The sequence below is a fragment of the Capricornis sumatraensis genome, chromosome 4 (assembly GCF_032405125.1).
Source record: "Capricornis sumatraensis isolate serow.1 chromosome 4, serow.2, whole genome shotgun sequence".
Lineage (NCBI taxonomy): Eukaryota > Metazoa > Chordata > Mammalia > Artiodactyla > Bovidae > Capricornis > Capricornis sumatraensis.
Window position 1 is genome coordinate 31,571,294 of NC_091072.1, and position 15,813 is coordinate 31,587,106.

Here is a 15,813-nt window from a genome sequence, read left to right on the forward strand (position 1 = left end):
CAGTGACTACAGCCACGAAATTAAAAGACGCTTGCTCCTTGGAAGAAAAACTATGACAAACCAAGTGTATTAAAAAGCACAGACATCACTTTGCTGACAAAAGTCAGCACGGTCAAAGCTATGTTTTTTCCAGTAGTCATATATGGATGTGAGAGTTGGACCATAAAGAAGGCTGAGAACTAAAGAACAGATGCTCTTGAACTGTGGTGCTGAAGAAGACTCTTGAGAGTCCCTTTGACTGCAAGGAGATAAAACCAGTCAGTCCTAAAAGAAATCAACCCTGAATACTGATTGGGAGGACTGATGCTAAAGCTGAAGCTCCAAGATTTTAGCCATCTGATGCGAAGAGCCAACTCACTGGAAAAGACCCTGATGCTGGGAAAGACTGGGGGAAGGAGAAGAAGGGGGCAACAGAGGATGAAATGGTTGGATGGCATCACTGACCCAATGGACAGGAATTTAAGCAAGCTCCGGGAGACAGTAAAGGACAGAGAACCCTGGTGTCCGCTTGGGGTTGTAAAGAGTCAGACACGACTTAGCTACTGAACAACCACAACCCTTATAAGGTCTAAATTAGACTTGCGGTACTATCAGAATATGAGGGGATGTATTACAGACATGAACCAAGATTCCGGGATCTGCCAGCTCACTAATAATGACAAACGCCAAGGAATCCTCCAAAATATCGGAGAAATGTGTTTTACAGTTTCTCACACTTCAAAGGGTGGGCCCTTCCTCATTCACAGCTAAATTAAAAGACTATATAATTATATACTATACCATTATGCTATGATTATATTATTATAATTATATATATTATAAAAAAAAGTCCCTTGTCATTCTGATATAATGGTTCTGAATTATTTAGGTTAAGTGCTCTGTTTTTTTTCCCTGTCTTGTATGGTAATCCACTGTTTTGCCAAGTGCATAAATATTTCTTGAAAATGTTTTAATCATGTCTTTGCTGTAAACATCTAGAGGAAAATTAATAGAAACATTGCTTTTGATTTTTTTTTTTGACCATGCCACTCAGCGTGTGGGATGCTAGTTTCCTTACTGGTGATCGAACCCACACACCCCCTGCATTGGAAGTCTGCAGTCTTAGCCACTGGACTACCAAGGAAGTCCCTCCAAATCTGTTTATCCTATCCCACAACAACTCCACAAATGGAGTATGCCCATTTCTCATCCTAGGTCATTAGTGAGCCCGTACATGTGTTGCAGAAGTTCAATCAGTAGTAACCCATGTGACGAACTTCTGTGCATTGTCAATTCCCAGGAACAAATAAGAACACATTCAAGAATGGCCCACAGAGCAGAGATTGAGTCCTAGACTGTACTAAAAACTTATTTCTCTATTTTCCCCCCTGCTTTTAACTAAACCGAAACCCTACCAATGCCGCCATCATTTCCTGAAGATCTTATCATCAGAGCAGCTCTCCCGCCCAGCCTCATCAGATGGGGGCACTTTTGCTGTACTCTTCTGCCGTCTCTTTGGCAATACAGCCTGCTATCTCTTTGAAAATGGTGCAAAGGAAGTGCTTGCCATTAACTTCCAATTTATTCCTTTCCTATTGCGAACCCAAAATGAGCAAAAGGAATGTTAAGAACAGAATTTTAATGTAATTCAATTGAAAAGGTTTGTTCCTCTGACAAAATCAGGCTGCTGGGGAACATTCATTTTATTAAAAGGGAATCTGTCAAAAAAGAAAAGTGATCCAGGTTACAGGAGAACTAAGCCTCAATGTGCACGTTCTATTCCAGAAAAGTTGCACGGAAAATATTTGTATACTGGGTCATTTTTTTCTACTGACTTTTATTATAATCTTAGAGGTGTGTTCCTACAGAAAGTACATTTGCTCCAGCATTTCACTGTAGAAGTCATACTAAGGATCTCGGCATTCATTTCCAGGACTATTTTGCATTTGTCAACATGCCATCTCTGCACGTCTAATTTCCCCTTATGCTTTGTGCAATGTCAGTGGAATGAACAAGTAATGGAAAGTGATTTTACACAGTCCACGAAATGTGACTGTTCTTAGAGCACACTGGCTGGGCCATTCTTCCACAAATTTAGTAGAATAGCCTGGCTGGATGTTCCTTTTACTTTTTCATATGCTTCCAGAATGACCAGCTATTTCTGATTTGCATTTAGTGGTAAGGTTCTTTCAAGTGGAGTTCAGATTCTCCAATAATAAATTATAAGAAGTTCAGCCTGTCTCAGTCTGAATGGAAGGGGTGTTTAGGGGAGAATGGATACATGTATATGTATAGCTGAATCCCTCTGCTGTTCACCAGATACTATCACAACAATGTTAACTGGCTATACCTCAATACAAAATAAAAAGTTAAAAAAAAAAGTTAAGCCTTTCTTTATGTGGTACTGATGGAATCAGCCAAGTTCATTGTAAATGTTTTTAAAGTTTCCCTTCAGGGGAGTTTGGGAAGGTCATGTACACACTGCTACATTCAAAATGGATAACCAACAAGGACCTACTGTATAAGCACATGGAACGCTGCTCAATGTTATGTGCCAGCCTGGATGGGAGGGCAGTTTGGGGGAGAATGGATGAGCCTGGTGGGTTACAATCCATAGGGTCGCAAAGAGTCAGACACAGCTGAGGCGACTTAGCATGCATGCATGGATATGTGTGTATGCATGGCTGAGTCCTTTTGCTGTTCACTTGGAACTCCCACAACATTGTTAACCAGCTATGAGGGAGCGAAAGTTGCTCAGTCGTGTCAGACTCTTTGTGACCCCATGGACTACAGTCCATGACATTCCCCAGGCCAGAATCCTGGAGTGGGTCGCCTTTCCCTTCTCCAGGGGGTCTTCCCAATCCAGGGATCGAACCCAGGTCTCCTGCATTGCAGGTGGATTCTTCACTAGCTGAGCCACAAGGGAAGCCCAAGAATACTGAAGTGGGTAGCCTATCCCTACTCTGGCAGATCCTCCTGGCCCAGGAATTGAACTGGGAATCTCCTGCATTGCAGGTGGATTCTTCACCAACTGAGCTATCAAGGAAGCCCTTACTCAACACAAAATGAAAAGTTAAGTTTGAAAAAAAAACCAAACAAACAGTTTTCCTTCAGTGACAGCTAACATAGCCAGCTTTAGCACATGGGTAAATATAAACCCCAAAAGTTTATGCCTAAAACCAAGACTGCAGTATGTTTCCATGAAAGTTTGCTGCTAATATAATATTAGGTCTACATGAAGCAAAATATTAATCTTTAAGCAGAGGTAGACTGACCCTGATGGTCATGAAACTTAAGCTTAAGGGCTCCCCACTTGCCTCGGTCCCTTCCAAGGCCCTGACCCTAATTTTGTCTTCCTTCTCCAGAAAAAGGGATTCCCAACTTATAGAAGTTTCAGGTCCCCCCAAAACCTGGATCTCACTTGCCCTTAAGATTATACTATTATTATACCTACTATAAATAAAGGACATACTATGATAAAGGACAGAAATGGTATGGACCTAACAGAAACAGAAGATACTAAGAAGAGTTGGCAAGAATACACAGAAGAACTGTATAAAAAAGATCTTCATGACCCAGATAATCACGATAGTGTCATTACTCATCTAGAGCCAGACATCCTGGAATGTGAAGTCAAGTGGGCCTTAGAAAGCATCACTATGAACAAAGCTAGGGGAGGTGATGGAATTCCAGTTGAGCTATTTCAAATCCTGAAAGATGATGCTGTGAAAGTGCTGCACTCAATATGCCAGCAAATTTGGAAAACTCAGCAGTGGCCACAGGACTGGAAAAGGTCAGTTTTCGTTCCAGTCCCAAAGAAAGGCAATGCCAAAGAATGCTCAAACTACCGCACAATTGCACTCATCTCACACGCTAGTAAAGTAATGCTCAAAATTCTCCAAGCCAGGCTTCAGCAATACATGAACTGGGAACTTCCAGATGTTCAAGCTGGTTTTAGAAAAGGCAGAGGAATCAGAGATCAAATTGCCAACATCTGCTGGATCATCGAAAAAGCAAGAGAGTTCCAGAAAAACATCTATCTCTGCTTTATTGACTATGCCAAAGCCTTTGACTGTGTGGATCACAAGAAACTGTGGGAAATTCTGAAAGAGATGGGAATCCCAGACCACCTGACCTGCCTCTTGAGAAATCTGTATGCAGGACAGGAAGCAACAGTTAGAACTGGACATGGAACAACAGACTGGTTCCAAATAGGAAAAGGAGTACGTCAAAGCTGTATATTGTTACCCTGCTTATTTAACTTCTATGCAGAGTACATCATGAGAAACGCTGGACTGGAAGAAACACAAGCTGGAATCAAGATTGCCGGGAGAAATATCAATAACCTCAGATATGCAGATGACACCACCCTTATGGCAGAAAGTGAAGAGGAACTCAAAAGCCTCTTGATGAAAGTGAAAGAGGAGAGTGAAAAAGTTGGCTTAAAGCTCAACATTCAGAAAACGAAGATCATGGCATCTGGTCCCATCACTTCATGGGAAATAGATAGGGGAACAGTGGAAACAGTGTCAGACTTTCTATTTTTGGGCTCCCAAATCACTGCAGATGGTGACTGCAGCCATGAAATTAAAAGACGCTTACTCCTTGGAAGGAAAGTTATGACCAACCTAGATAGCATATTCAAAAGCAGAGACATTACTTTGCCGACTAAGGTCCATCTAGTCAAGGCTATGGTTTTTCCAGTGGTCATGCATGGATGTGAGAGTTGGACTGTGAAGAAGGCTGAGTGCTGAAGAATTGATGCTTTTGAACTGTGGTGTTGGAGAAGACTCTTGAGAGTCCCTTGGACTGCAAGGAGATCCAACCAGTCCATTCTGAAGGAGATCAACCCTGGGATTTCTTTGGAAGGAATGATGCTAAAGCTGAAACTTCAGTACTTTGGCCACCTCATGCGAAGAGTTGACTCATTGGAAAAGACTTTGATGCTGGGAGGGATTGGGGGCAGGAGGAGAAGAGGACGACCGAGGATGAGATGGCTGGATGGCATCACTGACTCGATGGACGTGAGTCTGAGTCAACTCCGGGAGTTGGTGATGGACAGGGAGGCCTGGCGTGCTGCGATTCATGGGGTTGCAAAAAGTTGGACACGACTAAGTGACTGAACTGACTGAACTGATAGATACTATTATATATAAAACAGATAAACAGGGACCTACTGTATAGTACATGGAAGTATATTCAGTATCTTGTAATAACCTATAATGGAAAAGAATCTGAAAAGGAATATATGTGTGTATTATATATATATATATATACAACTGAATCGCTTTGCTCTGAAACACACATTGTAAGCCAACAATACTTCAATAAAAACAAAAACAAAAAAAAGGCAGAAAAAGGATCATACTGTTATTATCTTACATTATTATATACAATATTTTATAGTCAGAGTAGAATTTTGATATACTTACTCAAAAAATGTCGTCCATCCGGTTTCATCGCTTTTAGTGGCTAAAAGGCCACTGTTGCCATGGTAAGTAAACAAGACCAGTTCTAGTCCTTGAGCAGTCATGCTTTTCAAACATCCATTTGTCCCTATGGTCAACCATATCACTTGGTTATCTGGAGACACCACTCGGACTGGCATGCGATTCGGGTCCCGTCTAATCCTAAGGGTGTTGCCGTTACTGTCGGTCACAGCGGTAATGTCATTGTCGTTGCTGTAGCTGAAGTTGTACAGGTAATCGCCAGTGACTAGGCTGACAGTATACTGGTGAGTGCCGTTGATGTCGAAGATGTAGAGCTCCTGATCAGTCGGAGAGGCAACTTCGTAGAAGTTCATAGAGTTAAGTAAAGGCTTGTTCTTTGACACCGCCCGGATCCGAATGTTCCCCAGGTCTGCGATGTACAGCGTACCATCTGGGGAGGCGGCGAGGGAGGACGGCGCGCTCAGCTTGGCATCTTTGGCGTAGCCATCTCCGCTCTGGTAGCAGTCACAGTTGGCATCGTTTTTGCAGTCACACTCTGACGGTATCCCGGCGACCAGGGAGATCTCCCCATCGGTGGTGACTTGCCGAATCCGGTTAATTTTCTTCTCGTCGGTTTCGGTGATGTACAGGACCCCGCTGTAGGACACAGCAATGGCAGTGGCGGACTCCAGGGTCGTCTGCACTGCATGCTTGCCCGCGGAGTACTCCACCCCCGGCACCTGGCAATGCATGGGCCGCCCGGCGGTGATGCGCACCTGCCTGTTCTCAGTGATCTGTAAAACGACATTATTATCCAGCACGTAAATGGAGTTGTCCATTGGGTTAATGGCTAGGTCAGTGGGCCATTCCAGGCGTACCTGAGTTAAAAAAAAAGAAGAAACGGTCTGGTTAGCCAGTTGCTGAGCTGCGGGTCATTTGCCAGGAGAGTAAATTAGACCCTTTAGGGAAATGACCGTTAATTTGATAAACTGTTTTAAAAATTGTTTTTAAAACATATACAGTGAAATAAATGTAAACGTTTGGAGTGGAGACAAATGGAAGAAATAAATTTTATTTAAAAATGCAGCTCACTGAAAGATTTTGCAGATTATAGCTAAGTAGCAAATGAACCTCTAAGTAGTGAGTTAATAGATATCAGTGAGATATGAATACAGTTCCTTTCAGCAGTAACAATCACCAAATGCTGGGGCTTTCTAGGTTATGAATACATTAGCGTTCTCTTGTGTTTTCAATCAGGCCAATAGTAAAGTTTCCAATTCTAAACAGAAGTCCCTGAGGACTGATCTTAGGGGGGGGTTCTCTCTACTACTTAAGGACCTTGCGCATTTACAAGCTTATAGATTTAAGCAGTTTTGTTCTTGGAATATCTGCTGCTTTAATGGTATTTTATTACAAATGATTAGCATTTCTTAGTGATAATTGTCCTGTATTTCATTGAATTCTTCAAATGCAGAACTGGAGAAGAAAATAACTTTGTATTAGCTCTGGAGACATATATCAATGGAGGAACTTTATCACAAGGACTGCCGCCATGACACACGTGGTATAAGATGGTGTTATCACAGTTTACGGACACTGTAAATCAAGTCACACAGAAGAAAAACAGACACTTTGGGGCAATGTTTTCACTACCTGGCTGATGTGCATGCTAGTGTCACAGGTTAAAGGTCTGGCTGAGGTCAGATCATTAGAGCCCAGGAGAGTTGATATGATTCCATTCTGATCAACTTTTCGGATCATTGTTCCATCAACAAAGTAGATTAACCCATTTTTATCAATTGCCATTCCTGTATCCAAGACAGTACCTGTTAGTAACCTTTCAAAAATGATTTAATTAAATGCTCACAGTCATCGTTAAACTCAACATTTAACATCAATAACATGGGCAGTAGACAGGAGGTAAGATTGCAGATTGCCAACATATTAGAAAAAAAATACAACACAGGCATTTTTTAACATTACAAATCAATGTAAAATATAATAAAGAACCCAAATTTGTAAGAATCTGTCCTTAGCATGTGGATCATATGGGTAGTACGTGTGTTTAAAATATAAATACCGTATAGTGTTGCTGTCTATAAATTATAGAAACAGGTCAAATTCTGTTATGCTGAACTTAGAGTAACTCTATTCTAACAAAAATAGATCTAAGCCAAGGTTAGTGTTTTGTTGACCTTGTTACAATGAAATCTGCTAGGATGAATAATTCAGCACAACAAATACTTTTTTCCAGTCCGTGTTCACATAACAATCTCTAGCTATAATGAAAAAAAAAGGCTCAAATCGAAAAACACTGTAATGAATGGCATAATACATGAAGGAGGAGTCAGTTCTGACTGGTTTAAAAGCTAGAGGCCTCTGTCACATAGAATTTTTAGCCCCTGTTACCTCCAGAAATTCATCACAGCAAGCACTTTTTTTCCCATGGCATAGAAACAAAAGTTCAGTAGCTCCAAACTGGGTGATGGCTAATAGGGTCACTTAGTGATGGTTCTTAGAGAGCCCTGGGACTCATTCACGACAAAGAAATTCCAGGACAATGAAAGAATGTGGACACTTCCCTGAAGCTGAAAAGGATGTGACCTGAATGATACTGAGTAGTTGCTTGATTCCTTGACAAGCTGAAAAAAATGGTATGATAATAAAAAATGGCAAGCACGTAAAATCAACCTACAGTTGATTTTATTGTAAAATCAACTTTAAGATTTTAGCCGTTTCACACTAAATGGCTTTTCAAAACACTAGATGTGAAACGGCTTCCAGAACATAGTTGAGAGGAAAATGTTAACTCAGCATTAAACACAATCAGGCACTAACTGGATTTTCCACCTTTTAATTTTTTAATGAAAAGAAATCCTCCAATTGGTAAATGCCGGTCGGTACCTTTGGGACTCATGAGTGTTGCTTCCACAGCCTTCCCGCCATCCCCACATCTGGCTTCATCGAAAGGAAGGCACTGCTCCCCTGTTCCTGCCACCACTTCGGCATTCTTAGTCAAGTCTTTTGCACCCGTAAGTGACTTTGGGCGATAAATCCTGCGGGTGTTAGTGTCAGAAACATACAAATCTCCCGTGACTGGATCAGTTGCAAGGTAGTACCTATGAGCTGGGTTGCTGCTGTAAGAAAAGATCATACAGAAACATCACAAAAAAAGTTACTCCTAAAACACAGAAATTAAAAGCAAAATAAAACAGATGATGAGAAACTAAGTATAAACTGAGACTCCTCATCAATGACTAGAAAATGAACAGCACTGTAAACAACGATTTAAAAGAACTGGTGCCAGTCTCTGACATGACTCGTTTCCTTGTCTGTTGTTGAGGATGTAACAATTTATTAAACAGCCATCTTAAAAGTAATTACCTTTAGAAGGCGATATGCTTCCAACCTAAACAAAGAAGCAAGCTCTTTAAATATTTTTGGTTCAATGCCAAGCCATTAATATACACCCCCTGAGTGACGGGCTTAAGGATTATTCCAGGGGAAGGGGGTCACTAACAAACTCTCCAGTGAAGTATAACATTCTAGTGATTCTACTTGCATCTCATTGTAGGGAAATCTCCAGTTTTCTCTTGCAATCAAACCAAAAACACCTGGCTTCAAAAATGAAAAAAAATTTTTTTGTTTTTCTTTTTGCGGCATGTAGGATCCTAGTTCCTCAACCAGGGATTGAACCATTGCCCACTGCTTTGGGAGCTCAGAGTCTTAACCACCTCCAGAGAAGTCCTGATGCCTGAAATCTTAAATGCACTAAGACATACTGTGTTCCTTAATGTGGTAGTTTATTACTTTGTACTGAGGTGAAAAGTTACATATCATTACAATATTCAGAAAAATTTTGTAGAGGTTTTTTTTTCCCTCCAATAATCAGTCTGGTATTAGCAGAGTTGCTCTTCCAGATATATATATATATACACAGCTGTGACACAGTCGTAACTCAATCAAGCTGGGTCTGTTTTGGAAGGCAGGACATTGGAAAGATTCTCTAGCCTTTCCTATCTCCCTGATTATACACTAATTATGATACAGTGGGTTTTAAACATATACACACACATTTTATCTTCCTGCCAGCTGTATATAAATATGAGCATAACCTCTGGGCCCCGTTGCCCGTGTTTGAACATCAGCTTCATCACTAAACTGTGTGACCTTGAGCAAGCCAGCTAACTTTGCCTCAGCTTCCTTATCTGTAAACGTGAAAACAATGCAGATTTCATAGGCTGCTGAGAGGGTGACATGAACTAGTGCAAGTAAAATCCTGACCATAGCGCTGACCGCACAGTACATACTCAATACGCATTAGCTGTTCTTAATATTGACTTGTGTCCTGTCTCCTCGTACACTGCACTGTCTTTGGCCTTGTGACTCAACCCGTGTAGAAGTGTAATAATTATTGTTCATGAAACTATAACTTGCCTTCTGAACACGTAAATCAGGAAGAAAGAATTCTCTAAACTTGAATAGGTTCAATTTGTTTCTTTAGTCCTGCTATTATTCTATAATGTCAAAACTACCAAAACAATGCAGATCCTTCTTAAAATATCCAGTCTGAATGGTTTCTAATTGAATGATGCTAAAGGTAAATGAAGAATGCATACTTTTCATGATGCCCCTCATTTTGAGAAGAAAACAACAGATTTCTGAGACGCCTGCTTGAATAGCAATGGTATACTCTTTAGCTATAGGGCATGAGTTTCCTTGGTCCAAAAATAATAGACATTCAGGTCATAAGCTTTGCGTCTGTTGGCATCACTTTTATTCCAGTGGAACGGTAAAAAGACGAGGTCCAAAGTGATGCTTTATATTTTCTGTCCTGAAGCATCTCTTTCCTTGAAGACACAGAACTTTCTAAATCAAGCACTATCTGCCAGTGGCTTTAAAAATGTCCATCAAGTGAAGGCTCTAATTTTGCACAGAAGTCTATTGTCCAGAAGAAAATGTGGAGGCGTATGCAGCCCTGGAGAGGAGAATTTGCCTCTGGAAATGTTACCCACAAAACAGCAGGAAATGAGAGCGAGCTTCTTTCCCTACAGTGCAGCCTGCCATGGCAAATTAGAGCTGCTTCTTGGGACCCAGTTTCCCTTAAATGAAAAAAAAGAGGGGATCTATACTGAAACCCTTAAAGAAAAAAAAAAGTGAGTGTGGAAATTTTCAGCTGACAGGCTGGTGGCAAGAAGCTCTGAGTAGCGTGTGGGATGTGTTTGGGATTCAAGGACACCTGATTTAAGCAAAAAGAGTTTTCTGAAGGGGGTGTTGGTTCTTGCCCTTCCAAGTTCCTGCAAAGCCAAAGCACGGGAGAGGCTGGGGCGGTGGTACAAATGGGTGATGAGCTTTTACATCAGTGATGTATCTCCTGTGAAAATGCGAGGCTATGATGACTGCCAACTGTCAGATGCTGGTAAGTAGGGTGCAGGAAATTTACCAAGTGCACAGTTTGGGGGAATCTCTGTTCAGCAGAATTATATACAATAGCCTTCTTGGGTGACCCACTGAGATTTTTATTTCAGAAAGGTTTATGATAACATTGAGACTCTGACCAATAGCATCAAAGCCAAAGAAGCTGAGATCAAGTGAAGAACCTATGCTATACTATACTGGGCCTGGACTCTTCACTTACCCTGAACTGTCTAGATCCAAGCTGTCTCTTCTACGTCTTACTCAATTCGATTATAGATTTAGACAGATTCAGTGGTAAATGCAGACTAGGTTTCCTCATCTATTTTGTCATAATTCAGCCTTCTTAGACTGGAGAAATATTTGCAAAGGACAAGCTGTATGTAGAATGTTAGTTGCTCGTTCGACTAACATTGTGTCTGCCTCTTTTGCAACCCCCATGGGCCTGCCAGGTTCCTCTGTCCATGGGATTCTCCAGCCAACAATACTGGTGTGGATAGCCAGTCCCTTCTCCAGGAGATCTTCCCGACCCAAGGATCAGAACCTGGGTCTCCTGCATTGCAGGCAGATTCTTTACCATCTGAGCTACCAGGGAAGCCCAAGCTAGAGAATAGATATTATTAACACTTATAACGCTTTTCAGTTGGAAACTGTACCACAGCCCTTGGAATACAGTGTGTTTATGAAGGTGTATAAATTATATTAACGTATAAAACTATGATTTTCTGGCTAACAAAAGATTATTTATATTATTGCAAGCAAGGCTTTGGGTTTGGGATGTGATATTTTTGTGCCTGCTTAATTTTTAACTATTAAGTCAATGACAAGCACTGAATCAAATTTTTAGAGTTTTCTATCTAAACTTTAATCTGTTCAATTTCACAGACCTGTGACTGACACTTCTTTGATCTTTTAATTGGTAATATAAAATTCACAAAGTTGATTTTTAGAATTACATGCTTAAATGCCCCTTGGCTGGTATTAGTTAATGAATTTAGTTTCCTTTGTTTTGGAATTTTAAAGAATTGGGATCAGGAATGATCTAACATTTACTACCTACAAAGGGGGTTTGTTAGCAAACATACTAGGAACATCATGGGGGGAAATGTTGAACATATATAAAAAACTTATTTTCTAAGCATTTTGGAAGTTCTCATTTATGGAAAAATTTAATATGTTGGGTAGTATTTATATCAATTCAAGTATAGCTAGACAATTTGATTTGATACAATATCCTGACAAATACTTAATATGTTTGGTATGACAGAATACTCTGAATTTTAAAATATTAGGAATGCTTTTATATTTATTAGTCAATATATTTATTATTTCCCCCATCAGTCCAATTAATGAGACTGTTGATATGCTATGAAGCATAGGAAGAGGAGAAGAAACATTCATTTTTCTACTTTACTTCATCATTGACAACTGACTTCCCTGTTCATCTTTATATATTTAGACATATTTTTCTTCTTCTTTCTACCGCCTATCCCTAAGTCTTTCATGACTTTGGTGCTAGCCAGGAAAGTGGGACTAAGGAGAAAGCCAGGGAGGATCCTTTTGTTGTTGTTGTTCAGTTGCTAAGTCGTGTCTGACTCTTTGCGACTCCATGGACTGCAGCCCACCAGGCTCCTCTGTCTGTGGGATTCTCCAGGCAAGAATACTGGAGTGGGTTGCCATTTCCTTCTCTAGGGGGAATTGAACCCAGGGATTGAACCCGTGTCTCCTGCATGGACAGGCGGATTCTTTACTGCTGGGTCACCACGGAAGCCCAGGTAGGATTCTATCACCTGATACAAGGAAGATGATATTGGTAGGTAAATAGGAAGAAGCATCTGTAAAGAATTTTCATTTTTTAAGCTAAATGAAGAAGCTCTGATGAGCTGAAATACCTTGGCTTTGTTAAATCAATTTTGATGAATTAGTTACTAAGCAAATGAATCCCTAATTTTTGTCAAGGATTATTATCATCCGTTTGATGATGTGAACTTAAAAGCCTTATTTTTTAATTTTTCCTACATCTTTCTCTTTCTCGTCACTCACACACTGTGTCCACTCTCTGCCTTCCTTTATCTCATCAGCTGATTCCTTCATAACTCCTCAGACTATTTCAGGTACCTAGCATCCCATGGTTTCACATAACAGCTTCCTAACTGATCTTCACATCATCGTGGACACTGACACCAGATTCATCTTCCTAAAAGGCCACTCTGAGATGCTGCTATCTTGTTCAAAATCAGACCATGGTTCCCCACTGTCTGCTACTCTGCAGAACCAGAGAGCAACTCTGTAGAGCCATCAAGGCCCTGAGCTCTCTGACCTTAACCTGCCTTCCTACTGATCTCTCATTACTACCAACACGGTCATTTTGATGTTATCATAATTTTGAACTGGATTGGGTTTCTCTTAGAACATGTCCCACTCATCTCTTTGGAGCAAGTAACTTGACTTGTTCTATATTCTTTCTTCATGACTGCTCTCCCTTCTCCTGGTTGTTCTGTGTCAGCAGATTTCATTTTAGACCTGCGTCAAATCAACCTCCCAGGAAACTTTTCTTAAACACACTCCCACTTCCCCGTAATCTCTCCCTTCACAGAAAGTGAAAAAGTGTTAGTCGCTCAGTAGTGTCTGACTCTTTGCGACCCTATGGACTGTCAGGCTCCTCTGTCCATGGAATTCTCTAGGCCAGAACACTGGAATGGTTTGCCATTCCCTTCTCCAGGGGATTTTCCTGACCCAGGGATCAAACCTGGTCTCCCACGTTGCAGGCAGATTCTTGACCACGTGAGCCACCAGAGAAGCCTCCACAAGTTTACTCTTGAAATACAAGCCATATGATCAGGTGTCAAAGAGTGACATTGATGATGTCATTTAGTCTGTTACAGGTACATCTTGTTCTCCCTATTGGATTGTGAGTTCTGAGAGCATGGACTTTATCTCAATACTACAATCTGTCCAAGAACCCAGCACATGGTAAGTGATCAGTCAACACAGTTTTAATAAGGATGGATATCAATTTAAAACCTAAACCACTGTATTTTACACAGATGGTACATAAAGCAAATGCAAGAGTCCATGTTTAGTAGGGATAATGTACAGAGAAGGATCATGAGAGAGGGATTACAATGAGCATCACTGCCAAACATTGTGTGCTAGTACAGAATGAGTTCATTGTACAAAGTATTGTTAATAATGTAGCTCTAATCTCACAGATTTTTTTCTAGAGAGATGACAGTTCTACATAATTTATCAAATGATTGTGAAATAAATCTAGCTTTTTATAAATCCAGGGAATTAGCCTATAGAAACCTGGCTCCTTGGACAGATGAAAACTGACTATGTGGTGTAGTGTAAAGAAATTAAAAGATGCTTACTCCTTGGAAGGAAAGTTATGACCAACCTAGACAGCATATTAAAAAACAGAGACATTACTTTGACAACAAAGGTCTAGTCAAGGTTATGGTTTTTCCAGTGGTCATGTATGGATGTGAGAGTTGGACTGTGAAGAAAGCTGAGTGCTGAAGAATTGATGCTTTTGAACTGTGGTGTTGGAGAAGACTCTTGAGAGTCCCTTGGACTGCAAGGAGATCCAACCAGTCCATTCTAAAGGAGATCAGTCCTGGGATTTCTTTGGAGGGAATGATGCTGAAGCTGAAACTCCAATACTTTGGCCACCTAATGTGTAGAACTGATTCATTGGAAAAGACCCTCATGCTGGGAAAGATTGAAGGCAGGAGGAGAAGGGGATGACAGAGGATGAGATGGTTGGATGGCATCACTGATTCAATGCACATGAGTTTGAGTAAACTCCGGGAACTGGTGATGGACAGGGGGGCCTGGCGTGCTGCAGTCCATGTGGCTGCAAAGAGTAGGATGTGACTGAGCAACTGAACTGAACTGAACTGATGTGGTATAGTGTAAAGAACACACTTTTCAGACTGGTTCAAATCTCTGTTCCCCATTTCTTAGTTACGTATCTCGGGGGAAGAGGCATAACCTCCTTGAGCCTCTCTTAGTTCCTGTGTAACCTTGAAGGGCTGCTGTGTGGGTGTGAGACACTGAGTATCTGGCACTGTGCCTGGCCTGGAACAGCCCAGCCTGTTAAACAGGTGGCTGTTTTGATCATTTTTTCTGTATCGCCTCCAGTGTTTCTGCATTTCGTTGGTATACACATCAGCTTGTCTTCTCTTCTCCACAGTTACTAAAAAGACCAGGCCAGAACAATTTTGATATTCAACTGTGGTTTCTAACAGCAGAGCTTCTCATGCTCAGAAGTCTGGAGAAATTCTGTGCTAGTTTCTGCATGTGGCTGGGCTATTAGTTGATAGGGTAAGATCAACAGGGGAGCTTAGGTGAAGGCCTTGGGACTGTGGCTATGGGTCGTATGGATATGTGACAGCTACACACCTTTCAGCTGACCTTTGCTTTTTATTTCCTAGTTGGCAATCTCTACACAAAGGTTTAATTGAGTCACATGGATTTATTCATCTCAAGGACTTCACGCTAACTATCACTAACTTTTCTATCCAATATCATTGTATTAGTTCTTTTAATGGCCAAACTAGATTGAGCATGTCCAATATACCTTGCCTTTTTTTCCTTTTGCTAGCTTTCCTTTAAAACATATCCCCCCCCCCCCAACTTTTTTTTGCTGTCCTGAGGAAACCTTCTCAGTTAAAAGTGCCCATACATTATACAAACTTGTCCTGTACCTTCTCAGCTAAGCGTACAGAGCAAATAGAATCTGGAAAACTTTGGAGCCTATATATTTGCTTCAGTGACATTCATTCTGAGCCCTGAAGAAAGTCTTTTCCTCCATAATAATGTCAGTGGAAACACTACTTCTTAAAACTCAAATCTATTAATTCTCTCAACTTAGGAAAATATACAGTTTAAATGGGGTTTAAAGCCAGCAAATTTGGAAAACTCAGCAGTGAGTGGCCACAGGACTGGAAAATGTGTTTTCATTCCAATCCCAAAGAAAGGCAAT

The 15,813-nt window shown here is 40.9% G+C and overlaps 1 protein-coding gene across 9 annotated transcripts in view; it reads right to left on the reverse strand.

The window, feature by feature from the left end:
* TENM3 (teneurin transmembrane protein 3) overlaps positions 1-15,813 on the reverse strand; it is a 454,861-nt gene that overhangs the window by 39,309 nt on the left and 399,739 nt on the right. For 6 of the 9 annotated variants that reach the window (XM_068971251.1, XM_068971249.1, XM_068971247.1 and 3 more), the window contains 3 exons: positions 8,313-8,545; positions 7,062-7,216; positions 5,412-6,286 (listed from right to left, as the gene is read on the reverse strand). In XM_068971251.1, the coding sequence (XP_068827352.1) occupies positions 5,412-6,286; positions 7,062-7,216; positions 8,313-8,545 (1,263 nt within the window). The remainder of the gene's footprint in view (positions 1-5,411; positions 6,287-7,061; positions 7,217-8,312; positions 8,546-15,813) is intronic. The other 3 variants (XM_068971252.1, XM_068971248.1, XM_068971246.1) reach the window with 1 other exon arrangement.